The 26,182-nt window shown below is 45.8% G+C and overlaps 1 protein-coding gene and 1 long non-coding RNA gene across 6 annotated transcripts; both read left to right on the top strand.

The window, feature by feature from the left end:
* Positions 1 to 4,037: 4,037 nt before the first annotated feature.
* Positions 4,038 to 9,193, top strand: LOC135283729 (uncharacterized). The gene is made up of 3 exons (XR_010349379.1): positions 4,038 to 4,325; positions 5,542 to 5,633; positions 8,558 to 9,193. It is a non-coding gene; the product is annotated as an uncharacterized LOC135283729 (long non-coding RNA).
* Positions 9,194 to 11,234: 2,041 nt separating this feature from the next.
* DHX40 (DEAH-box helicase 40) lies at positions 11,235 to 25,577 on the top strand. Of its 5 annotated transcripts, none has more exons than XM_064394549.1 (17): positions 11,235 to 11,498; positions 12,200 to 12,345; positions 12,795 to 12,914; positions 13,969 to 14,199; positions 14,387 to 14,453; positions 14,960 to 15,091; positions 15,651 to 15,750; positions 16,033 to 16,119; positions 17,025 to 17,207; positions 18,367 to 18,447; positions 19,383 to 19,540; positions 20,381 to 20,495; positions 20,773 to 20,881; positions 21,186 to 21,280; positions 21,790 to 21,859; positions 22,188 to 22,416; positions 24,022 to 25,577. In XM_064394549.1, exons 1-17 carry the CDS (start codon positions 11,360 to 11,362, stop codon positions 24,156 to 24,158), a joined length of 2,199 nt encoding a protein of 732 aa, XP_064250619.1. In that variant the 5' UTR covers positions 11,235 to 11,359; the 3' UTR covers positions 24,159 to 25,577. The 5 variants fall into 5 exon arrangements, with proteins under 5 accessions (XP_064250619.1, XP_064250618.1, XP_064250623.1 ...); XM_064394548.1 differs by having other exon boundaries at positions 11,237 to 11,498; positions 24,019 to 25,577; XM_064394552.1 differs by having other exon boundaries at positions 11,371 to 11,481; positions 24,019 to 25,577.
* The last annotated feature ends 605 nt before the right edge of the window (positions 25,578 to 26,182 follow it).

Below are 26,182 nucleotides of genomic sequence, written 5' to 3'. Positions count from 1 at the left end.
GATGCTCAGCCCGCCCCTGCTGCAGGATGTGGGAGAGGGGAAAGCAGGTGAGCCCAGCTCTGCTGCTGTTCTCCGTGTTTCACCACCGGGATAAAGCCAGGGAGGGGCTGCCCAAGGGTTTGCAGGGAGGGGCTGTGTGCCCTGCTGCAGTGCTCACAGAGGTTTTTGAGTGCATAACATCCCTTGCTCCTTTAGATGAGGAATTCCTTCCAGGAATTAATTTTGTTGTCTCTTTGGAAGATCACAAATTAACTCGCTCCGATTGCTGTTCTCCTTCCCTTAAAAGTGCAGAATATTGGTAAATCTTCTTTTTCAAAGTCCAAGCTGTCATCTGGGACCTCTGGTCCCTCTTCCTGCTCTTTCCCACAGTGGGGTACAGGATCAGAGCACCCCAAAATTGGCTGTAGGCAGGAGCAAAGCCTGGATCCGAGTGTGGAGCTGGGGAAGGACACACTGGGAGCTGCAGCCACAGGATTTAGGTCACATTTCTGGCAGCCTGCACTGAACCCTGTGGCCTCCTGCTTGTCGTGTGTCCATTTTCCTTTGGAATGCACCCAAAAGTTGGGGAAGCAGAACTCCAGCTCTGTCCATGGAGCTGAGCCATGCCCGCCAGCGGTGACGTCACAATTTGTGTCCGGATTAAAGGGAAATTAAAATTAATCCTCGCAGTCCAGGGAGATCTCTGGGGTTTAGCATTTTTTTCCCTGATCACTCAGTATTTTTAGCAGATTGTTTTTTTTATTTTTAGTTCCTCACAGAGGCAGCAGGTACTGGAAATCCCAGCCCTGTCCCAGCAGCCTCTTTATCTGTGCTGGGATTGATGGGAGGAAGGATGGTACCAGGGACAATAAAACAGGCTGGGGTTGGCTCTGCCACCCAGAGCTCCTCAGAAGGGAGAGAATTAAACCCCACCCAGTAATTAATCAAGTGTAGAGAATGTGAGCCATGCTGTGCTGGGAATGTGCTGCTGGTTGGGGTGAGACCCCCAGACCCCAGGGATCCTGTGGGATCCCCCTGCAAGGAGCTCTGGCACTGCTGGGCTGGGGTGAATCCCAACAAAACCAGGGAAAGAGGAAATGGATCAGGGTTTGGATCAGGCCAGGAACAGCCATCAATCCTCCCCAATGAGCAGGAGGTTCGGATGAACCCTTAGCTGCACTCAGCCTTGCAGCAGCCTGCAAAGTGGACCAGAACAGTGAGGTTAATACTGAATTAACTTCTCTCCTCTGGATCACAGCTCGGTGCCACACCGGAGCAGACCCCAGCACCCCCAGGATTTATATTCCATTCCAGAGGGTTTGCAGAGGCACGAGGGGCTGCGCTGGTCTCGGTGGGAGTGGTGAAGCCACCCTGCAGCAAACACAAATCCCTTCCCGGCGTGTCCAGCCGGGCACACAGCGCTGAGCTGGCACACGAGGGCCGGCCGTGCCTGGCAGCTGTGTCAGGAAAACCCAGGGGAAAAGAGCTGGCTGAGGGGGCACAGGCACGGGGAGCTTCATTCAGTCACTTTCAGCTGGATTTGGGAAGGAGCCCTGGCACGCAGCGCTCCCAAATCCCACTGATAATTCCCCCCGGTGCAGGGGAGGGACACCCGCGGGTTTGGGGTGGCGTGAAAATTTGATTTCTTGATTAAAGTCTAATGCGTGGTATAATTAAGGAAATCCTCCCAGTTCAGAAAGTCATTAGGAGATGATTAATTGGGATGAGGCTGGGAGCTGCCTCCTGCCGAGGAGCAGCCGTGGCTGCTGCAGGACCCCAGGGCAGCGGGGTCACTGTCACCCGTGGGATGGAGCCCGGATTCCTTGGCAAACCCATCCCAAAATCTCCCAAAGCCAGCCTGGAAAGCTGTGCTTGAGATCCCTCTGAGCCACTGATGCTCCTTCCAGCAACAGTTTAAAGTCTTTCACCTCAAAACATTCAATTAAGTGGTCACAGTTCAGCTGCAGAGCCCAAGGAGGTTCCTCCAGAGCTGATTCATTCCCCTCCATGCCCACCCTGCACCCATAACACAGCCCTGACGAGAACATTTTGCTTTTTCCCTGATTATTTCTCCAGTTCTTGCATTTGTCTTATTTATTATGAAGATAGCAGAGGCAGCAGCTGCTCCAAGGGGGTTTTCTCTGCCTTCCAGAGACCTGGGGTTGATGCAGACACCAGCCCCCAGCATGAGCTCCTGCATCACAAATGGGTTTTATTCTTGAAATGGTAATTGAATACTAAATGGTAGATCTGTCAAATAGATTGGGTGAAAAGATCAATTTGCTTTAGATAGAGGAGATGCTATTTCACGGCACAAAAAAGGAATTATGGAGAATCACTAACAGCCTGTCAGGGTGCACCGGTGGGAGTCATTACATGTGTCTCAGACGTGTCTGATGAGTCTGAGGGTGAAAAATATTTTGGCTGAAGGAAATTTTGGTCACACAGCTGCTTTAGTGGTTTGTTTGTAAACACTTCTGCTATGCTTGACATAGGTGTAAGTTAGTTTAGGCTCAAAGGATGATATTGAATGAGGGGGGAAATGTCGTTTTGCAGTTCAGTAGTGAGAGTTTTCTATTTTTTTTCCATTTCCCCCCTGCCTTTTTTTTTTTTTTTTTAGAGGAGAAGCAAAGTCTGGATAACTGGAGAAATGGACAGGGGTAGTGAGGTGTCTTTTTTATGTCAACACCGAAATTGTGTTCTGAATGTTTTAAGCAATGTGCTTCATGAGCTGTGTGCACCCCAAAATCGCCCCACAGCACCCCCCAAAAGGTGTTCAGGTGCTGATCTCCCCCAGGCACTGATTGCAATTTGCTAATTAACCTGCTCTCCTCCAGGAACTGCAGCAGGGGAGAAGATGCCCTGCAGGGTTGTTTTCTCCGTGTAAGTTCAGTAATGGAGAGTAAAATTAAACCTACCGTGAAAATGCCCAAACATTTGTACTCTGGCAAACAGTAACTGCAATTACATGCCCAGCCTCACCCTGGCCAAAGGACGAGGTGGCTGCAAGTGCTGCCCAGGTGCCCTGCAGGGGAATTAAGTCTGGTTGTGCTGTGGATGTTTTACAATCCTCATTCATCTCTACAGTGAGAGATTAAAAAACTCTTTAAAAATATCAGGTCGCTCCCAGCTCCGTCCCACCTGGCCTCGAGCACTTCCAGGGGTGTGGCAGTCCCAGTTTTTCTGGGTAACACCTTCTCACCGTCCTCACAGGTTCTTACCCCCAAAAAAATCTCGAATGTGAGCAGTTCAAGCACTCTCCTTGTGCCTGGGAGCACACGGAGGGAGCAGAGTGCGCAGCATCAGCTGTCAGGGAGCAAATCCAGTTCAAACACACGGCTCTTTTGCTGAAGTCGTTAAATCTTTGGCTAAACTAAAAAGGCAGAGTGAAGAATGTTTTTAATATGCTCAGGAAATCCTCCACACTGGATGAGATCAGAAGAAGCCATTAGTGAGGATGGACAGGGATTCTTCTCCAAACAAAGGCCGATACTGAGTAATTGCAATTCTATAAACAGAACATCACTTCAAAAACTCAGTGGCTGCCCCGGCAGCCAGGGAAGCTTCAAACCCCGAGGTTTAATGTGAAGGTAGATGGATGGAGAATAATTAGGTGCCTTAACAGTTCCAAGCTTATTTTTCCAACCACATTGTCCTTGAGCCATTATATATTTAAGGGGTTTGCTCTGCACTGATAGGAATGGAATTGCCAAATTCCATCCTCACTTGGGGACCAGCCTTCTCCAGCTTTGTTCTTGGGAATTAAAGGACAGAGAACAGACTTTTTTTTTCTCTCTCTGAATATGCTCATTTTTATTTTTCACAAAGCTAAAAAGCTGCTTGCTTTATGGATTAGATTTTCTCCTGACATCAAATTGCTGCAAAAAAAAACCCCAGCAAAAACTGTAACTTAATACAATAACTAAGAGAGTTAGTGCAGGGTTTTATTAGCTCCCAACAGCTGAGGAGCATCTGAGGGGTTCTCAAACATCAGTTAACCCTCAGAACATCATTAACCATGAATGTTTTGATAACAATTTTATGGGGAGCAAAGAGGTGGGCCAATTGATTCACCAATCCATGAATTTCTGTCTCCAAGTGCCTTCCCAGATTAGCTGTTAGTCACCCTGCAATACGTCTCCTTCATTTAATGTTGAGTTATAAATCCCAGCCCTCAATTAAAGGAGCTGGGCTAGCAGTCATCATTTGCTAGTAATGGACTCAAGCTGCAAAATTTGGCTTCAAAGCTCAGAGCTGTGTGGATTTAGGGCTTTAGCTCTCCCGTTATAGAAATAAGAAACAGATGGGATTTGCAGGCCTGGTTCAGACTCCTCGCTCCTGGTCAGGTCAGTGTTGTTTAAGTCAAATCAGATTTTCAGCCCCATTCATTCCTGCCTCTGCCTGCTGCACTGATGGCACACAACGTGTCCCCAGGGCTGGAATCCTTAGAACACTGGGTGTGTTCTGGATATCCTGGAAAAGAAATATCACCACTGGTTCTGCAAGTGATGTGGAATTAAAGGCAATTGGGAACATTTGTAGTCAGCGCCAGCCAGGTCCTCAACATGCATTTATATATCAAAGTTCTCATATTTTTAGAAGTTCAGAGCTGAGAACTGTACCATATTTCTTTTTCATCTAATAAGGGTTCTGTGAGACACATGGAAGGGCTGGCTTTGAGATATTCTTAGCATTTTAACACAAACAGAGCATCTTGCCTCAATTTATTGTAAGCTCCACTCCTCAGGGCAGATCTGGCAGAATGATTCCTCAGGGATGTTTCCAAGGGAAATGGTGGCTTCCTCCTCTCCCCAAACTGAGTCTGGGTATCTTCCCTTTGGAAGCATCACTTCAGCTGAACAAATGATTCAATTTAGTAGTGACAGAACAGGCTCAAACTGCATTTTGCAGAAGGTGACATGAGAGTATCTCATGGTCCTGTCTGGTTTTTAACCTAAGTATCATTTAAAATAGGGCACTTCAGCATCTCAGAGCTTGTGGTGGTGTGGAACCGTCTGTGGTTTGCTCTTGTGTGCCACTCATCAGGAATTCCTTGGAAAGGAGAATTTCCTGAAAGGCTTTCACTCCTTCCTGATGACTTGTGGTGATGGTTTCAGCTGGAAAAGGGGATTTATAAAAGCGTGGTGCTAAAGACTTGCAGACAGGCGTTGCCTCAAAGGACGCTGCGCCCCAGAGATTGCCAAATCCAAATCCTGGGCAAAAGAAAGAGCTGCTGTTCCCAGGCTGCCTGGGCAGCCGCCCTGCTGCTTTTGCCAGGGATGCACAGAACTGGAGGATCTGCTAAGAAAACACTTTCATGTTGCTGGAAGTTCATGAAGCTGAGACAAGGGCAGTGCCTGGGGACAGCAGCCACGGTGCTGCTGCGGGAATGGAAAGCGAAGCAGGGCAAATGTTCAGTCTAGAAAGGCTTCCAGCCTAATGTAGGATTAGTGGAAAGAAAATGGACTGCACATTAAAATTCATGAAGGAGTACGATTTAAGATCCATGAATAACAGAGCTACAATTATGCAGGGATTTGGGTTTGTTTTTGTTTTTTCCAGAGCTGGTGGAAGCAGTGAAGTCATTACCAGGACGTGTGTGGCTGCCCCGTGCTCTGCCCTCCTTGCTGGATGAAAGCTGATGATACCGAAAGGTAAAACACAGGGACAAGAAGAAATGGGAGGGGTTGTAGATTGCCAGGCAAAATATGAGGGGGGTTTTGCGCTCTGATAGGCTCTGTCCTTGTCCCTGGGTCTCCAGGCTGTCTCTGGTAAGAAGCTCTCCTGGTAAGGAGAGTTCAAACCTGCTTTTTTATCCTTAATTAAGCTACACGAGCCCCAGGTCCTTCCAAACAAGGCTGTGGAAGGAAATCCCAGGTGAGCCTGGACCTGCAGTAAGTGGTGAGGGCCATGGGGAGGGGAGGAAGGCAACCCCCAGCTCATCAACCTCCAGTTTTCTGTTTTCCAGGAGAGCATCAAGGAGATCTGGCTTTTCTTAATGACTTAGCATGAGAAAAGCTCATGCCAGGGGTTAATTCTTCATCCTGCTGCTCCCCTCCACGAGGACAGAGGCTGGGAAGTCAGCTGCTGTTATTCCATGGTCTTAATATAGAACAAAAGAGTAGTATTTTGTCCTAGATTTAACAGCTGGAGAAATAAAACTGTCTTTGGGTGGCAGGAGATGCTGTCATGTGTAAGAGGGAATTTCCAGGGTAGTTGAGGATACCTGCTCATTCCACAGTCACAGAAATATATTTAAATCACAGCTATGGTGCACTCTGATGGGAATGGAGGGCCTAAGTGAATTATTGATTGTTTTGCACATTTGGTAAGGAAGTCAGAAGGGGAAGGATGCCTAATATACAGAAATAGATTGGAAGCCTCCCATGGGTTGAAACAGAAGTGCAAGCGTGAGGAGGTCTTAAAATAGCCAAGAGCTTTCACTGCTGCAGGGACAAAAGGCCTTGAATCAGTGGAATACTTCAGGTGAAGATCCAGGGGGATGGATCTGCTCCCTGCTTCTGGATTTTTTTCCCTTTTTGCTCTCAGTGTATGTGCTAAGTGCCCATAAGCTGCCTCCCTTCATCTCCTTAGGTAAGCGTGGGACGAAAATGTTCCAATTTAACATGAAAAATCTCAGACACCATTTAGAGATGTAGGTATTCTCCAATCTGCCCTGCCCCAGTCTCCAGGGAGACTGTTCCCATGCCATTCTGCATTTACAGTTCTGCACAGATAATTTCACTGGTCCATGGGCTGCTTGGAGGATTGCTGGGGGAGCTTTTTTTAAACCACACACACGGTGTAGTGGCTTTGTACGAGCGTCACTGAATTGTTTCCAACGTTCAGCTCCTCACCTGTCTGGATGGTGTGTGAGGGCTGACAGACAGATGGATGGACAGACCGTGCTCTGTGTGAGAATGCAAACAGCTGAGCCAAAGCTTAATCCTCTCCCCAGCCCGTGACCTTTTTATTCAGGCTTGCACCTGGCAGGAGCAGCAATCATTCATGGATGTGGCCTCGGAAACAGCTGCAGATCTGACACTGGAGTTTAAATTTAAAAAGGGTGAAGCAGGCGTTCGCGTGAGGGGGGTAAATCAACAAAATCACTTCCTAGACCAACTTTAAAGAGAAAACAGGGCTGTAGGAATATCAGTGGAGCTGGCAGTGAGCACACCAGAAAACAGGGCTGTAAGAATATCAGTGGAGGCTGGCAGTGAGCACACCAGAAACAGGGCTGTAGGAATATCAGTGGAGCTGGCAGTGAGCACACCAGAAAACAGGGCTGTAGGAATATCAGTGAGGCTGCAGTGAGCACACCAGAAAACAGGGCTGTAGGAATATCAGTGGAGGCTGCAGTGAGCACACCAGAAAACAGGGCTGTAGGAATATCAGTGGAGGCTGCAGTGAGCACACCAGAAACAGGGCTGTAGGAATATCAGTGGAGGCTGCAGTGAGCACACCAGAAACAGGGCTGTAGGAATATCAGTGGAGGCTGGCAGTGAGCACACCAGAAAACAGGGCTGTAGGAATATCAGTGGAGGCTCCAGTGAGTACACCAGGTCTCTTCTGCTGAATACAATGATGTTTGTGCAGAAAGGTTTGCAGAACTGGGGCACAGAGACCTGAGAGTGTGACTGTGACTCACTGCAGGTCCGGGCCATGTGCAGACACAGCTCCAGAGCAGCTGGGAGGGGAATGGGATCGGCCTGGGGTGAGCTGGGCAGGGCTGGGAGGCCAACAAGAGGATGAGCAGTTGCTGTGGCAGTTCTGTCACCCTTTGTGCTGGGTGACAGCCTTTCTGTCACTCAGAGCTGGCTCAGGAGCTTCTCAACGCCACAGCTGAGATGGGCTCTCAGCAGAGAACTGCAAATCCCTTTCCAGCACTAAAATATTTTATTCCACCAGAGCAATTCCCAGCTCGGATCTGGCTGGACACTGCCCACGTGCAGGGCAAGCCAAGCCAAACCAGTGCAGATTGCTGCCAGTGCTGTATTTCCTGCAGCCTGTTTTTAGCAGGAACCTGGGAGTGCAGTTAGGAACAACCTGGCTGTCCTGGCAGGAGGCTGCACTGTAGGAATTGTTGTTTTCCACGGAGCTAAACACAAGGAAAATATATTCATGGTAGGGGAGAAAGGCTAAATGTCTGATTATGTCTTCAAAAAGAAGCAATTTTTAACAATAAGGGCAGATTTGCAATAAAACTTGTCAATTTGTAAATGTTTGGTAGCAAGGCACTGCAAGACAGCAGATGGAGGTGTGAAAGGGGTTTGGGTTTTTTCCCGTCTAACACCTCCTTTCTCCAGCACTCTTCCTCTGTTTCAAGAATAACACTTCTCCAATAATGACTCACAGCCAGTGCCACAAAAATCCTGGCTGTCAGAAAAACTGCTGGGTGTCTGACAGGAGTGCAGCTTGCAGGGAACATTGGTTTCTTCTGTCTCTGCTGAAAAAAAAATATCCTCACAGCTCGAGGATTGTTATTCTAGAGAGTGGCCCTACTTAGAGATTCCAGGCACAAAACAATTACGTTTCTTTCCTTGCTGGATGTAATTAATAAATGTGGTTTTCTTCGCAGGCACGTGGAATGGACCACATTGTCCAGAGCTAGGAGATGAAAATTCCCCAGGAAATCAGGCTTCTCTCCTGGGAAAGATGGATAAACCCCACCGAGTACCAGCTGGAATATTCCCCACATCCTGCTAGATCTCTGCTAATCAGAAAAGAAATAGATCCTCTGCTCGGAAGGGAATAAAGACATCCTGAGGGATAATCCAGCAGAGGAAGCTGGCAGAGCCACAGCCCTCTGCCACCTCACAGAATCTGCAGTTCTGTGGGGGGATAAACCTCAGGAAAAAGAGCAATTTTAGTCTTCCTGGATGGCCTGAAGGTAACAGTGCTGCCCTGTGCAACACTGCCAGAGCAGCTGCAGGGATGGGAGCACATTTCTCAGTTGTTGGAGCAGGGAATTGTGCTGGGATTCCTGGGTTCTCCCCCCAGCTCTGCCTTTGATTTGTGGTGTGTGCAAACCCCTTAATTTGTTTCTGTTTTCCCCATCTGTGGAACTGAGATAAGATCACAGGGGAATTGTGAAGTGTGCTTCATTAATGTTTATTAGACAGGGGGAAATCCTTAAATGAATGGCACTGTATTCCAGGAGGACAAAGTTCAAAACTGCAAAGGGGTTGATTAAAACCAAATCTGCTATTCCCAGGCTGGGAGGACAAAAAAAAAAAAAGAAAAAAAAAGAGAATTGAAAAACCTTACCTAGCCCTGTGTCTGCCAAAAGAAGGATATGACTTAAATAAAATCACGCAGACTGCAAGTGTGTGTGCATAAATGTGTGTCTATTAAAACCATTAAATATTTCTTGGCAAATACACAGCAAAAAGTGAAATGAGGGTGTGTTTGCAGTTTCAAACTGTGTATATGATCACCATTAACTGTAAATTTCCAGTGGCAACATGACATAAGTAAATGGTGAGGCAATAAATTTGGTATTTTCCATAAAGGGGTGTACCAACATAGAGTGTATTGGCACGTTCCACTATTTTTTGTCAGATTGTCACAAACCAGCTTATTGTGGGATTTTACAATGCCTGCTTGTTGGCAGATTATTAAACAATTATTTGTAGGTTAGACAAAGCTAACTGATGGAACTGATGGAATATCTTCCAAGCGTCAGAGTGCATGTTCCTAGTGGGGAAATATTTCTCCCATTGTGCTGGAGGCAAAAATTGAGAGAATTTGGGAATAACCAGATTCAGTGGGTGGCCTGGATTTGCTCCTGGTGTGACACCAAATTTACTGCGTGCTTCTTTTCGCTGTTAGAGCCCAATGGAGGGTGAAACAACCGTGTGTGAGGGGAGAATGCACTGAGCAAGGGCAAAATACACCATAAAAAATTGCTTTTTTGGGAAAACGGGGGAGCTGGACTGCGGCTGGTGTGTGTTCAGTGTTCTGTGCTTGCCACCTTCAGGCCTGCTGTGAACTCACAGCCGGAGCTGCAGAATTGTTCATCTTCATTTGTTCATCACATTTTGGGGTTATTAATGTCCTTCAAAATCACATTTGTTACCCGCAGCACAACACGGCGATACCTGCAAGTTCCAGAGAGACATCGATTATTTATTTCAGCCTTGCCAAGCCTGGGTGAACCTCACAGATCAGGCACCCCAGCCATCAAAAACTTTTTACTGTTTACACATTTTAGCAAACAAAGGAATTAGCGTTCATTTGCCACCAGTCACAGAGTCCACTCGTTAATTAGTATTCTGTCTTCTGCCGGTTAATGATTTGCTTCTGACGCTAATTAGTGCCGTGCTGAGTCCTTCCCTTTGGGGTCAGTGGGTTTCTAGGGTCGGTGGTCACAGAATTACCAGAATTTTACCCTTTTACCCACTTGGAGCTTAGTTGGGTTTATCAGTTTCTTCCACATCTTGGCAGTTCTGCCAGATGTCCCCTAAATTCTGCATTCTTTGTGTCCACTACCAAGGGTATCCTTTTTTTCCCCACAGCTTTGTTAAGCTGCCCCTAAGTCTGAGATCACTGGAGCATGCTCAACCCTAAATTTATAAAATTCTAACAAATAATTTGTTTTTTCTAACACATCACTTAGAGCTTGTTGGCTGCTCTCTGTTTCAGAGATTGAATCTCATCTCTTGATTAGGCTTGAAAGTATAAAAAGATCAAACACCAAAAAGCTTTTTATCTCTCAAGGATGAAGTTTTGCTGCAGCACGTTTGTTTATCAATATTTTACTATATTCTATATGCGTACAATTGTGTTTTGTTCAATATTGTGTAGCAGCCTAATGCAACACATTTAGCTGACCTATGGAAAGAGAATGTTACTCTGATTTATGACAGAATTCGAGATAATTTCTTATCCCTTAGATTTTAGAACATGTGGCAAGATGTTTTCTTTCTAATCAGGGTCGTTCCATCAGGACATTAATGCGTGGACTCAAGGCTCAAGTTTTGTCACGAAATAAATCTGAGCAGCCCGGTCTGGCGGGAATTCTCCCCGCCCATTGATTTCGAGGTTCTTTCAACCCTTCCCACTTTGTAATTTGGCGATTTTTATGATTTTTTTAGGCAATTCCGTTTCTCTGAGGCGCCCTGAGGGCGTGAGGGGAGCGCGGCGTGGGCGTGGCCTAAGGAAGAGGCGGGAAGCCGCGTGGAGGCGTGGCTTAGCGAGGAGGCGTGGCTTAGCGAGGAGGCGTGGCGCTGCGGCGGGGGCGCGGCGCGCACGCGCGGGGCGCGCTCGGGGGCGCGGGGGGCGCGCGCGGTTCCCGCCGCGGGGGCGCGCGGGGCGCCGCGTCCAGGTGCGCGGGGTGGGCGGGGCCTCGCCTGAGGGCAGGTGAGCGCCGGGGGCCGCCATGGACGGCCCCGCCCTGCCCATCCGCCGCTCCCGCCGCGAGCTGCTGCAGGCCGTGAGGGAGCGGCCCTTCCTCATCGTCACCGGCGAGACGGGCAGCGGCAAAAGCACGCAGCTGCCCAGGTACCTCTACGAGGCAGGTAACGGAACCGCCCCCACACCCCCACCCCTCTCCGCGGGTTGCGGAACAGACTCAGATTGTAATCCCCCTGTCCCCTCGCGGGTGACGCAGCTTGGGGCTGGGCTGTGGTGAGAGGAGGTGGCTTGGTTAAACCTTTTAAATTAAAAAAAACCAAAAAAAAAAAAAAAAACAAAAACCAAAAAAACCCCAAAAAAACAACAACAACAACAACAAAAAAAACAAACCAAAAAACAAACAAACAAACAAAAAAACCCCAAAAAAACCCAAAAAACCACCCCAAACTGTGGCCATGTGTAGGTGTTACACAGTGACCTGGAGCAGCTCAGCTCGGTGTGCCACACTCACTGGGGGTGTTCAGGGGTGATTTTAGAGCCACTCCCAGCACCTGGAGGAGTGGCAGGACACAGGGAATGGTTTCCAGCTGCCAGAGAGCAGGGTTAGGGGGGATGTTGTGAAGGAATTCTTCCCTTTGAGGACAGGAGGGCCTGGCACAGTTTGCCCAGGGAAGATGCCCCATCCCTGCGGGCATCCAAGGCTGGAGAACACCTGCAGCAACCTGGGACAGTGGAACACCTACAGCAACCTGGGACAGTGGAACACCTGCAGCCACCTGGGACAGTGGAAGGATGTCCCAGGAAGGGGTGGAATGAGGTGATCTTTGACGTCCCTTCCAACCCAAGCCCTCGTGTGTCCCCCCAGGGCTGGCCAAGCACGGTGCCATCGGTGTGACCCAGCCCCGGCGCGTGGCCACCGTGTCGGTGGCACAGAGGGTGGCCGAGGAGATGGGCTGTGCCCTGGGCACTCTCGTGGGATACCAGGTCCGCTTCGACGACTGCACCTGCGAGGTGGGGCCCTGGGGGCTGTCCTGGGCGTGTGGCAGGGTCACCCAGGCTGTCTCAGAGCTTTTCCCGGCTGTTTGTGTCCTCTGGCTCGTTTGAGGGAGGTTTTTGGGCACCTTGTGGGTGGAACTTTGCCAAGCACCCCCGTGCTGCTGTGCATGATAAGGATTTTATGCACAATAAGAATTATTTTAGCTGTAAAATCCTACATCAGTGTATGGACATTCCCTTAAATATCTTTAGTTTATGTTGACCACAGTAAAACCCCGCCCCAAAGTGCCAGAATATTGTAACAAAAGGGTTCATCAACACCCTTTAGTTTACTTTATTTTCCCTTAAATATCTATTAAGGAAAACCCTTGTGGCGTGCTGGACGAATGTGTGATGTGTGTGGCAGTGTTTGCTGTGAAATAAAAAGCCGGGCTGGCAGGTGACAGTGTGATTAACCCTTGCAGGACACTGCCATCAGGTACATGACTGATGGGTGCCTGCTGAGGCAGATCCTGGCTGACCCCCTCCTCAGCAGGTACAGTGTCATCGTTCTGGATGAAGCCCACGAGAGGAGCCTCAGCACTGTGAGTGTCACCTCGTAGCTGCTTTTTTGGGTCACTGTTTCTCTTTTTCTGTGCTGTTTATCCCTTCCTTTCCCTTCAGCACAATCCCCAGGGGTCTGGACTGACTTTCTATGGATGTGTTTTGTCCTTTTGCTGTCCTAAGAGCACAGAAGTGCTGCATTGTTTAAAATGCTGAAAATAAGATACGGCCTCTAATAGTGTTGGAGTTTTAACATTTAAATGCAGTTAAAACTTTGCTGCCTGTTGAATGCTCTCCCAAAATTTCCAGGAGTTTGAAGCCAGAATGCAGACTTTCTAGAATAATAATTTAAAAAATAAACCATCACAAAATACACCAAAAAAAAGCCAAAACAAAAGGCCCAATGTTTCTTAGGGTGTGCCTATGACTGTGCAAAGAGATTATGGCTGGTGGGTCCATGGGAGCATCTAGACCTGAGTCCCAAAAGCTTTCAGAGGTCACCCTGACCCTTCTGGGGCCAGCAAAGGGACATTGATGTCACTGAGACCTCGGGGGGTTGTGCTGTGTCAGACAACCTCCTGCTCCAGCACACAATCTCCCAGTCCAGCTGGGAAAGGGAAACTGCTCCCCTGAATCCCAGTTTGCCCTCAGGCATCTGAGGGAATTGCAAATAACTGAGCTGAAGTGGTGGAAGGAGCACATTTGTAATTCAGGGCAGCACGGAGTAAAATAAACTTGCTGAGGTTGTAGCAATAAATAAAACCAGGGAAGGTGCACACACAGGGGGCACAGACTGGAAAATGGGATGAAAAATGGGTGTGAGGTAAATTCTCACAAAGGACTTGACCAAGAGAGTATAAAAATGAAATACAGAGGGGTTTGAGTTACGCTGGTGCTGTCTGTAGGCTGTGAGAAGAGCTGGTAAAAAATTCATAAAGCTCTAGAAAGGGCAAATGTGTTTCCTTCAGAATGCTTGGGCCTGTAATATGTGATTTTCACCATATCAACAGGATAAAATCATCAAAATTCCAGGTTTGTCAGGCTCTTCTAGCAAAACCAAGGTATTAACGTCAGCTGTTTCTGTTTTCCTGCTAGGATATTTTATTTGGTTTGCTGAAGAAGCTGTTCCTGCAGGAGAAGCCAGCAGGCAGGAGCACAGACATGAAGGTGGTGGTGATGTCAGCCACCCTGGAGGTGGAAAAGCTCTCGGAGTTCTTTGGGCACTGCTCAGTGCTGCACATTCCAGGGAGAAGTTACCCTGTCAAGGAGATTTTCTGCAACCTGCTGAGCCCCAGGGATGTGGGCAGCTCTGCCTATGTCACAGAGGTTTGTTTTCTCTCTTTTTTTTGGGGTGATTTTCATATGGGGGAGGCCACAAGAATGAGCTGCTGTGTTGTGTCCTCAGCATCTCTGCAGGAAATAGGGGAGGATCAGTTGGTGTGATGAGTCCTAGCAAGAATTAAATGGGTTTTCAACTGATTTTAGCTTGTTTAATTTTTTTTTTGTGTTCCAGGCTGTGAAGGTTGCCCTGGATGTTCACTTAAATGAGCCAGAAGGTGACATCCTGGTTTTCCTCACAGGTGAGAATTTTCCTGGATACTCCAGGTGAATCATGGCACTGCCAGCAAAGCAGAAAAGCTTCCAAAGCCTGCCTGGTTTTTCCCAGATCAGTGGGAAGGGAATGGTGCAGGTTGATGCACAAAGTCCTTGAAATTGTAGTTTTCAGGGCATTTTAGGAATAACCAGATTGACTCTGAGTTGTCTCCATGGTTTAGTTTGTGTTAATTCATGGAGCAAGAATTATTTTAGCTGTAAAATCCTACATCAGTGCATGGGCCAGGCCCATATCAAATATTAATATCTAATATCTAATAAAAAGATATCTAATCTTTTAAGGCAAATCCTTGGTGGGAGGCCCTGTGGAAAGGCTGGATGTGACCTCCCAAACCCCCTCTCATTAATTCCTCATTTTAATGGCATTGGTCTATTGCATATTGACAAAACAACCTTTTTTAAAGGTATTGCAAACCAGGAAGGCAGAGCTGTAGGTAATTAGGTCACTAAAATGCTCTTGTGTGTCTTTTAGGCCAGAATGAGATAGAAAGAGCTTGTGATTTGCTTTTCAAGAAGGCAGAGTCCATCGATTACCGCTACGAGGTGCACGACCGGGCTGTGGAGGGGCTCCTCATCCTGCCTCTCTATGGCTCCATGTCCACAGGTCAGAGCCCAGAATCTCACTCCATCACAGCAATCTGAGCTGCAGGAGTTGTTATAAATATTATCCTCATCAGTTTTTCTGTTTGGGTTGGGAACTCCTCATCCTGCCTCTCTATGGCTCCATGTCCACAGGTCAGAGCCCAGAATCTCACTCCATCACAGCAATCTGAGCTGCAGGAGTTGTTACAGACATCATCCCCATCAGATTTTCTGTTGGGGTTGGGAAAAGGGTGTTAATGAACCCCTTTGTTGCAATATTCTGGCACTTTGGGGTGGGGTTTTATTGTGGTCATCATAAACTAAATCAAACTTCAGCCTTCTCTACTTGAGCCTCCAGTCAAAATCCAAATCCAAGTCTGGATATGACTTCAAGGTCCTCAGTTAGGATGGGGATATTGAGTAACTGAAAGTCCAGATGACTTCACACTTTATTTATTTTTATTTTTATTTTTATTTTTATTTTTATTTTTATTTTTATTTTTATTTTTATTTTTATTTTTATTTTGCACTGCTTTATTTTATTTTGTCATTTTATTTTATGTCATTTTCTGTCATTTTAGATCAACAGAAAAGGATATTTTTGCCAGCCCCCAGAGGCATCAGAAAATGTGTGGTCTCCACGAACATTGCTGCAACATCTCTGACCATTGAAGGAGTCAGGTATTGATTTCTGTCCCTCATAACAGGGAATAATTCAGAAAGGTCTGGGTTTGGAAAAACACATTTATTCTGCTACTATTGCCTTTTTTTTGGGTGTGTAGTAAGAAAACCATTGACATTATTATAGTCTTAGAGGTGACCAGTATTTTTGAATCTATTTTGAAATCAAATCTACTAAATAACCAGGGTCTAGGTAGAATAAATGTGTTTTTTAAAATTAAATCCATATGTCAGTTACCTGCTGAGCCCTCTGTTTTTCACCTCTCTGGATTGTTTTTTCAGATATGTGGTGGACAGTGGCTTTGTGAAGCAGTTGAATCACAATCCCCGAGTTGGGTTGGACATCCTGGAGGTGGTTCCCATCTCAAAGTAAGTTAAAAATTTGCTGTTTCTGGGAGCTGCTCTGGCAGTAATGCTCTGTATTGGTTGTTCTTTAAAAAAATAAATAAAAAGATAGGCAGCAACCTCAAAGCCCCATGATTTAAAATAATTTTAAGGTTTAAAAACGTCTTTAAGGTTTGAAGCCACTTGAAGGGTTGAAAGCACTGTAAGGTTTAAAACCTTTTTAAGGTTTAAAAACCATTTTAATGTTTAAAAAACACTTTAATTTGTTTTAATTAACCAAGTTAAAAGTGGTTCAGGATATATAACTTCCTAAAAGTCACAGATATTTAAGAGGAATTGGCATTGTGTGAGGTCTGAGCAGTGCTGGCTGAATACGACAGCATCCAAAAAAATTCATTAAACTTCTACTTTATTTCTTGCACAGCTGGATTTTTCAGCTGCTGTGCAGGAATACCGCTTCCATCTGTAAAAAGAGACATTTTGTGCTTCTGTGGAGTGGTACCAGCAGGGATGAAGAGGTTTGGATTTGTTTTTTTTGGGGCAGGAGTGAAGCCAAGCAGCGAGCCGGGCGCGCCGGCCGGACGTGGTCAGGGAAAAGCTTTGGGCTGTACAGCAGGGAGTTCTGGGAGCAGTGCATGCCCCAGCACACCTAACCAATTTAAAACCAAGTAAAAAGTGGTTCAGGATATACAACTTCCTAAAGGTCACAGATATTTAGGAGGAGTTGGCATTGTGTGAGGTCTGAGCAGTGCTGGCTGAATGCGACAACATCCAGAAAATGCACAGAAATTATTTATTTCTTGCACAGCTGGATTTTTCAGCTGCTGTGCAGGAATACCGCTTGCATCTGTAAAGAGAGACATTTTGTGCTTGTTTTGGGGTGGTACCAGCAGGGATGAAGAGGTTTGGATTTGTTTTTTTTGGGGCAGGAGTGAAGCCAAGCAGCGAGCCGGGCGCGCCGGCCGGACGTCGTCGGGGAAGAGCTTTGGGCTGTACAGCAGGGAGTTCTGGGAGCAGTGCATGCCCCAGCACACCGTGCCAGAGATCAGGAGAACCAGCCTGACATCTGTGATCCTCACCTTGAAATGCCTTTCCGTGCATGATGTCATCAGGTGAGCTCCCTGCAGGGGGATTATCCCTGTCCCAGAGGGGCAGGATTAGGTCCCCAGCCAAGTGGGACACTTCAATCAGCTTTGCTGCTGCTCTGCTCTGCCACTCCAGCCTGGACCCCGAGCTCCAGGCCAGCTTCAGCCTCTGCCAAACTCCCATCTCGCCCAAATTAAATGAGTTCGTTTGTAGCGTTCCTTTAAATACATAAAATCCTGGCTTTTATATCTTTTACTGCTTAAAATCCTTAAGACACTGGTTTTTAGCATTCTTTTAAATACTTAAAATACTGGTTTTTAGACCTTTAAATGCATAACATCCTTAAGATACTGGTTTTTAGCATTCTTTTAAATACTTAAAATACTGGTTTTTAGACCTTTAAATGCATAACATCCTTAAGATACTGGTTTTTAGCATTCTTTTAAATACTTAAAATACTGGTTTTTAGACCTTTAAATGCATAACATCCTTAAGATACTGGTTTTTAGCATTCTTTTAAATACTTAAAATAATGTTTTTAGACCTTTAAATGCATAACATCCTTAAGATACTGGTTTTTACACCTTTAAATACTCACAATCCTTAAGATACTGTTTTTTAGACCTTTAAATACTTAAAATCCTTAAGGTACTATTTTTTAGCATTCTTTTAAATACTTAAAATCCTTAAAATCCTGGGTTTTACACCTTTAAATACTTGCAGTCTTTAAAAGACTGATTTTTACACCTTTAAGTACTTGCAGTTTTTAAATACTGGTTTTTACACCTTTAAATGGTTAAAATCATTAAAATACTAGTTTTTACACATTTAAATACTTAAAGTACTGCATTTTATACCCCAAAAGTTTCATCTCTCTGGAATTTTTTAGTAGTAAGACCATACAAGAGTAGAAAATGCAGTTTAGTGTTTGCCATGCTGGGATTTGTCATCAGAAATTCCTCAGCTGGATGTTGTACAGGAACAGACAGAAGATGATTATTATTATTATTATCTAACTTGGGTCAGAAAACCTGCATTGGGGAGGTTTAGAAGTTAGTTTTATAAGTATAAAAAATGAAAATAAATTAAAAAAATATATTTAAAAATAAAATTTTAAATATTTAAATATTTTAAAATTATTTTCATAAATATGAAAAGAATAAATTACCACATTTTTAACCCTAGGTTTCCCTATTTGGACCCCCCTGAGGAAAGACACATTTTGGAAGCTCTGAAGGAACTTTACCAGTGCAATGCTATTGACAGGTAAAAACCAAAGGGTTTCACACCAAAATTTCAAATCCAAGGCTTAAATTGGTGTTTTGTGTGGATTAAAGGACACTCCTCAGCAGCAGAATGTGTTTCCTTATTTAACCTCCAGGAAGTTGACTGGGGTTTAATATACTGCCTGCAGAACCAGGGGGAGAGCAGAGTTTGGGCTTTGGGAGATAGAAATCAGGTTGTGCACATTGTCCTGGAGTTCCTGAGTGAGCTCAGCTCTGCAGCTCCCAGACTGCTGTGGCAGCTCAGGCCCTGCCTCACGTCCAGCCAGGAGCTCCAGGCAGGAAGTGAGATCTTATCCCAAGCTTCCAGCAATTCTTCTTGTAAATAATATAAAAAAAAATAATAAAATAAAAAGCTGGCTGTGCCTGCCATGGGGCAGACACAAGCAAGCTGGAGAAATGTGGATTATTTTATTGCTAATGACACTTCTCCATGGTCCCAGCACCTGTGTGGGCACTCACAGTCCAGAGGGAAGTGCTTCTTACCCAATTCACATTTAAACATAATTTCATTGAATCTGTATATATAAAAATAGATATAATAGAAATATAAAATATATATTATGTGTATGATGTGTGTAAATATTATATATAATATAGAATTTATTTTATATATGTGAATATTATTTGTATATACATTATATATTTATTATCTATAAATAGATGATGTACATAGTAAGATATATAATAAGAAGAGATAGTATAATAAGATGTATAATAAAATATAGAAAATATATTAAAATATCATATATATCTATATAGATATATTTTTCCTATAAACATATCTAATATAAATATATATATTTCCTGTAAGTATATATATTTATATATAAAAATATATATATTTCCTGTAAATGTATATAAATATATATAATGTATACATATAAATGTATATAATTTTTTTTTCCCTTCTATAAGGAGAGGCCAGGTGACAAGACTGGGAGAATTCCTGGTGCAGTTTCCCCTCCCTCCCAACCTGTCCTGTGCTCTGATAAAAGCAGCTTCCCTGGACTGTGAGGATCTCCTGCTTCCCATTGCAGCTATGCTGTCCGTGGAGAACGTCTTCATCCGTCCAGGTGGGAGCCCCTCTTCCCAAAAAACCTCCCCAGCCTTGGAGTCAGGGCACTCCGTGTGCCAGCCTCTTCCCAAAAAACCTCCCCAGCCTTGGAGTCAGGGCACTCCGTGTGCCAGCCTCTTCCCAAAAAACCTCCCCAGCCTTGGAGTCAGGGCACTCCGTGTGCCAGGAGCTCAGGGCAGCAGGGCTGGGTTGGGAAAGTGCCTCAGCTGAGAGGTCAGCAGGGGAAATCTCTGTCACATAAAAAATGAGGGGGAAAAAATCCCAAAATAAGGCCAAAATGCACCCCAAAAAATCCCAAAATAAAGCCAAAATGCACCCCAAAAAATCCTCAAATAAAGCCAAAATGCACCCCAGCAGATGGGTTGCTGTGGGTGTGAGTGCAGCCAGCAGGGACTGGCTGTTTTTGGCAAGTGTGGCATCACCTCTGGAGTGTCTTTGCTGTTCAATAACTGTTTCACCAAATAGATTATTGCCTTTCTGTGAGAGGCTTGGCCTGGCACTGCCTCGTTTCCATTGGTTTTCTAGGTGGAAAAGTCATTGCTGTGCTTCCAGGGTGGTTTCAGTGCAGCTCAGCTCCACTAGAGCTGAGTTTAGTCTTTCACCAGTGCTGAACTCGAGTCTGTCCCATCCTCCTGTCCCCTCCTGCTGCCCCCCAGCTGTGGCACATCTGCAGCCTTGGTGGTTCCTTTGTGCTGCCCAGTCCCTGCCTGGGCAGTGATAAATAAAAATGACTTTAAGTCATATAACTTATAGATTATTCAGTCATACAGGTCAAATTAGGTGGTGATAAATAAAAATTACTGTAAGTGATATAACTTATAGTTTACTTATTCCTCAGGTGATCCTCAGAAGCAAAAGGAGGCTGAGCTTCAACACCAGGAACTTGCCTCACAAGTGGGAGGATGCAATGACTTTGCAACCCTCTTAAATATTTTTGAACAGTGCAAAGCGAGGTATGAAATTCTCCCTTACACTAAGTGGTTTGGCATTGCTCCTAACTCCCAGTTTTTAGGTGTGCTGCAGATACACATCTGTGTGCTCATTCCTAATTTCAGATTTATTCCTTGTTGTGATCTGTAATTTCCATCCAGACACTTTTTATTTAACCCCACAAAGTATCTGCCTGTGTGGGTTGCTGCCTTTGTATGACCATACAATAAAATAGAGGCAAGTTTCTTTGCAAGCAGCTGACAAAAGGCTTCTTTATAATTCAAATATTCCTGTTCTCAGCAAGTCTCCTTCAGCCTGGTGCCAGAAATACTGGATCCATTGGAGAGCTGTGAAATCTGCTTTTAGTGTGGAAAGGCAGCTGCGGGAAATAGTCACTAAACTGAAACAGGTAAAAAAATAACATTTCTGGGCATGTTTGAGCTGTATAAACTTATATTTAGGAGATGTAGTGGGTGCTGAGCCTTTGCCAGGTGGCTGCTGCCTTCTTCCAGTAGAAAATAAACCACTTAAGTATTTTGTGGAGCACCCTTGCTTGTGTGACTCAGGTACAGTGGTGGTAATGGGCAAGAAGGAGAGGTTTTTCTCCTTTCCTCATGATTTCTGTGCAGAGTTTAAAATCCATGGGATGGAGGGGGTTTAACTGCTTTTTCTTGAAGATCCATCCTGATTCATGTTGATTTTTCTTTTTCCAGCTGCCAGACTTCCCTAAAGAGACATTTGAAGGCTCCAGAACTGAAATACTGAGGAGATGCTTGTGTGCAGGATACTTCATCAACGTTGCTAGGAGGTGAGGAAAGAAGTTTGGAGAACTGCATGGAAAAGAAATTATGCAAATGACTTTAAAGTGTGGTTTTATGTTGGTAAAAGCGGCAAAGTAGAAACTGCAGGTGAAGGAGATGTTTCTGCAAGGTGCTGGAACCTCTGCTTTTGCCTGTCTTCACCATTCCAAGGGTGTCAGCAGCTTCCCAGGAATGTCATTTTTCTGTCTGTGAAATGAACTCACCAGCTGAGAGTGGTTCCAGATATTCAGCTGAAGGGCTTGGAAGTCTCCAGTTACCACAGCTTTCAAAGGCTTCACTCCCAAACCCTGTTGTTACTGCTGCTGTGGTAAATTAGATATATTGTATTTCACTCTTTAAATGGTTTTTTACAGTTTAAGTCTGGAAGCACCTTCCTCTAGGTAGATATTTGAGAACTTTTTTCTGTGCTGCTGCTGGTTTCTTTAGTTCAGTGTTGCTGTCTAATCACAGCAATGTGTGTTTTGTGTTGTTGTTGTTCTTAATTTCTTTTTTCCAGATCTGCAGCCAGGACATTCTGCACCATGGATGGCCATGGCAGCATAGTCTACATCCACCCTTCATCCACAGTGAGTTCCCAAAGCCTGCTGGTAAAGCAGAAAAGCGTCTCCAAAAGGAATAAGGGCCAGGTCCCTAAACTCTCCCTGGTGCTTGCTTTGTGCTCTGCTTTGTGCTCATTTTGAGGGTGGGGAAGGGCCTCACTTGCTCAGGCTTGGTCAGGGTTTGGGCTATGAGGTGGGAGTGACACAGGCTGGACTTTCCCTCTGGCTCTTTGGATCGCACGGACAATTCTAAAATCTGAAAACCCAAAACCTCCTAACACCCCCTCACATCTCAACCACTGACACCCTGCTGCAGGTGAGGCTCTGAAAACCAAACCACCTTTGAATTTTTCAGCTCTACAACCAGGAGACCCTGCTGGAGTGGATCATCTTCCACGACGTGGCCGTCACCTCCAAGATCTACGTGCGCACCGTGTGCCCCGTGCGCTACGAGTGGCTCCGGGACCTGCTGCCCAGGCTGCACCAGGTGGACGCCTATGAGCTGAGCAGTGTGGCCAGGGAAGAGGTCACTGAGGAGGAAATAACCAAGTGGAAGCAGAGGGAGGAGCTGAAAAGGCAGTTTGGTAAGCACAGTGCTCGTCTCTTTGCGTGTGTGTGGTTTTTGTTGTTGTTTTGGACCCCTGTGTGTTTATTATGGCACGTTCTGGGCTGGAAAGTGTTAATTTGTTTGGTGGTGTTGTGGGTGTTTTGTTCTCCTCACAGCTCTGCAATACTTATTTTCTGTCCCAGCAGTGTGAATTGTGGTGTTTGCTTGCTGCTTCTTGCCATGCTCCCCCCGCTTTTTGTTTCTTAGAGCAGAATTGAATAAAAGCATTTTGAGGCTGGTTATTTAAGGTTGTGAAGGGTATTTAGCCATTGATGCCCAAATAATGCTGCCCTGGGAGAAGTCCTGAGAGCTGTGGGGCAGAGGAAAGGGGAAAAAAATTAATAAACCTCACCCAGCAATAGATAGAGAAGAAAATTCTCACATTTTGGTGAGTGTCTCATTCTGACAATGAATTTAATGCCATATGTGTAAATAGGCTGTGTTAATTAGAACTGCTGCCTGCTAACTGAGCTGGCTGCTTGACATTCCTGGGATTCTCCTGTCAGCAGGTTCCTAAAGCAGCCAAGTATTCAAAGGGCCTCTTTACTCCTGAGCTGACCCTTCCAAAACATCCATTTATTGTACAGTAAATACAGACTCTCTTCCATTTCCTTAACAAAGGGAAAAATGCAGACTTGTGCTCAGGCCAGCATCTCTTGCTGCCCTGCATTATTGTATAAACCCACCATTTTTAAACATGAATTTCATTTGGTTATAAATAATGCAGAAGAACCTCATCAGTTTATCTGAAGGAAATGTTCTCTGTGTCCCCCTTCACGTTATGACTTCATCAGGCAATTGCCAATTAATTGGAGCTTCATTTTGACCTTACAGATGCTGTATTTCTGGCACCATCATGAAAATAGGTGGCTGAATAGCTGACAAGATGTAATAATTGGGAATATTTTAACAATGCATGCTGATTAAAGCTCCTTCTTGTTCTCTGACCAGGCTGCAGGAGCTGCTTCACTCACACAGATTTTAGGCTCTCAGAGCCTTTGATTTTCTTTTTTATTGTTTGTTTTAGACTGAAAATATTTTCTGCTTCTCTTGCCTTCTGTGAGAAGCAGTCCCAAGGTCTCAGTGCTGTGGGGAATGTGCATTTCTGATGGTGGCTGATCTGCAATATTGACTTTTCCCACTCCCTTATCTGCATGTTTTCCTCTCCCTCCCTCCTGCCTCCGGAAATTTTTTAAAGATAGTTTATCCCAATGTTTTTTCCTGTCCTGTCCTGCTCAAACCTGAGCTTGGGATGTGCAGTTCAGAGAAGAAAGGGGTGTGTAGAACACAGCCTGCATATTCTCTGCTACAATAAAAAGCAAGATTTGGGGATGAGATGAGCCCAGCTGCAAATATTGACATGGCAGCTAAGGTGTGATTTTATTTTGAATTTTTTTTTCCCTCCCTGCTGTGGTGCAGTCTGTCCTCTCTGGAAGTCATTCAAATGGCTGCATGGGAGAAAAAAAAAAGAGACTTTATTGGGGTTTTTTTTGTATTTAACAAATAGGAGGAGTTGTAATGCTGGAGGGGGGTTGGGTTTGACACAGAGAATTAATTTCTTTCTCTCCTGTCCCCCCAGAAGGAGTCCCAGAGAGCTCTGCAGGGAAGATGGAGAGGAGGAATGATGAGCAGTCCATCCAGGACGCCCGAGCTCGCTACCTGCAGAGGAAGCAGCAGAGAGCTCAGGCTCTGAGTGGCCCTGACAAGGAAATGGGGTGACCCTGCTGGCAGCCCTGCTCCCACTGCCAGGGGAGGCAGCCTCTGCAGCTCTGGGGCTGTTTGCAAAGTGCCCAAGGGCTGACAGGAGGGCAGGGGAACCCGTGCCAAAGAGGACAAACACAATTCCCTCTGCATCCAGCAGGGAAAACTTCCCAAGCTTTGTGTTGCTGCAGGTCAGTGGCAACAATTTGGTGGCCTCAGCTGTGGCTGAAGCCCTGATACCAAGTGTGGTGCCAATTCTCTGGCATTTATTTGACTTAAAGAGCTCTCAGTGCTGTTAGAAATGAAATTTTTCTTCCAGGTTGCTTGGGGTTTATTTTTGTAAGGAGTGGAATTTTAATTTTGTACCCATTTTATTCTGTCTGATGGTGGTCATGCAGAATTCATGCTCAGGAAAATGTGCAGGAGGGGCTCTTGTAGTGGTGGGAGCAGCAGGATTAGATCCAAAGGGACAATTGCAGGATGAAATCCAAAGGGACATCTCCCACCTGCATTCCATGCTGTGCTGTACCAGGTACACACAGGGAAATAAAAATGTTTTTCCTTGAGCATCTCAGAGAGCAAGGAGCTGTGGTGCTTTGCCATCATGAAGTTTGTTTCCTTCTCAATAAAGAAATCCTTTTATCACCATAATAATCCTAAAACGCTCCAGGGCTCCAGTGAGCAGTTTGTGTAAGAATTTCCAAATAATTGGAAGAACTTGCTGTGATTTTTCCTGCCTCAGCTGCGTGCTCTGTGTCACCCTGGGCACTGGTTCAAGTGGTGTATTGTGTTTTATTGCTAGAGCCTGAATAAAACATTCACCATTCCACCTCTGCCTCACCTCCAGCATTCCAGCACTGCCCAGGATCCCAGAGCCTCCAAAACCATTGGAATATTTAAAAATATTACAATATTATTGCTCAGAAAGAAAGTGCTGGTTCTGGTAATTGTTCCTCTTGCTGTGATTGATGGGAGAGGGTTTTTGTTCTTTCAGGCTCTGCTTTGGAGCAGCAGCCCCTGGGCTTGACTCATCCCCTGCTCTGAGTTTTGCTGTTTAATTTGATTTATATTTGCAGTGTCACTGCCCCTCATGAGTCAAATGCCATCTGCACCACCCAGTGGGCCTGAAATGAGTACACAGAATGCCCACTGTTCCTTGGGGCTCTAAATCACTTGGCAGATCCTAATGCTCTTTTTATTTTTTTTTAATTTGAGGTTTTTTTTATTCTTCATAGCAGAAAATGAGGGATTTTCCCCCCACTGTGTTCCAGGGCTCCTCAGAGGTTTGGAGATGGGGAATTTAAGACAAAGTAAAAATTGTCTGGGGAAGTAACAGTGGGCTGTTAAATGAAATAAGATTCCAGCTGTGCCAAGTGTGCCAGCACACCCAGCTCTGGATGCTGACCTCAGGAAAAAGTTAAGTTTTGACCTGTTCTACGTGCTGGAGTTCAAGTGTGAGTTAATGAAACACAGAGGGGATCGTGGGGCTTCGTTAGTGTGCTGCACTAATTAACTGGGGCCTGGGAAGGGTCTGGGAGAGCAGCCCTGGGGGTGAGGGACAGGGACAGCAGGGGATGGGAGATCCATGAGATCAGGGGACAGGGACACTGGGGATGTGGGATCCCTGAGATCTGGGGACAGGGATACCAGGGATGGGGAATCCATGAGATCTGGGGACAGGGACACTCCAGGGATGGGGGATCCCTGAGATCAGGGGACAGGGACACTCCAGGGATGGGGGATCCCTGAGATCAGGGGACAGGGACACTCCAGGGATGGGGGATCCCTGAGATCAGGGGACAGGGACACTCCAGGGATGGGGGATCCCTGAGATCAGGGGACAGGGACACTCCAGGGATGGGGGATCCCTGAGATCTGGGGACAGGGACACTGGGGATGGGGGATCCATGAGATCAGGGGACAGGGACACTCCAGGGATGGGGGATCCCTGAGATCTGGGGACAGGGAGAGCAGGGAATGGGGAATTCCTGAGATCAGGGCACAGGGATACCAGGGAATGGGGGAATCCATGAGATCTGGGG

This window comes from Passer domesticus, chromosome 19 (genome assembly GCF_036417665.1).
Source record: "Passer domesticus isolate bPasDom1 chromosome 19, bPasDom1.hap1, whole genome shotgun sequence".
Taxonomy (NCBI): Eukaryota; Metazoa; Chordata; class Aves; order Passeriformes; family Passeridae; genus Passer; species Passer domesticus.
This window is presented reverse-complemented; position numbering and strand designations above follow the sequence as displayed.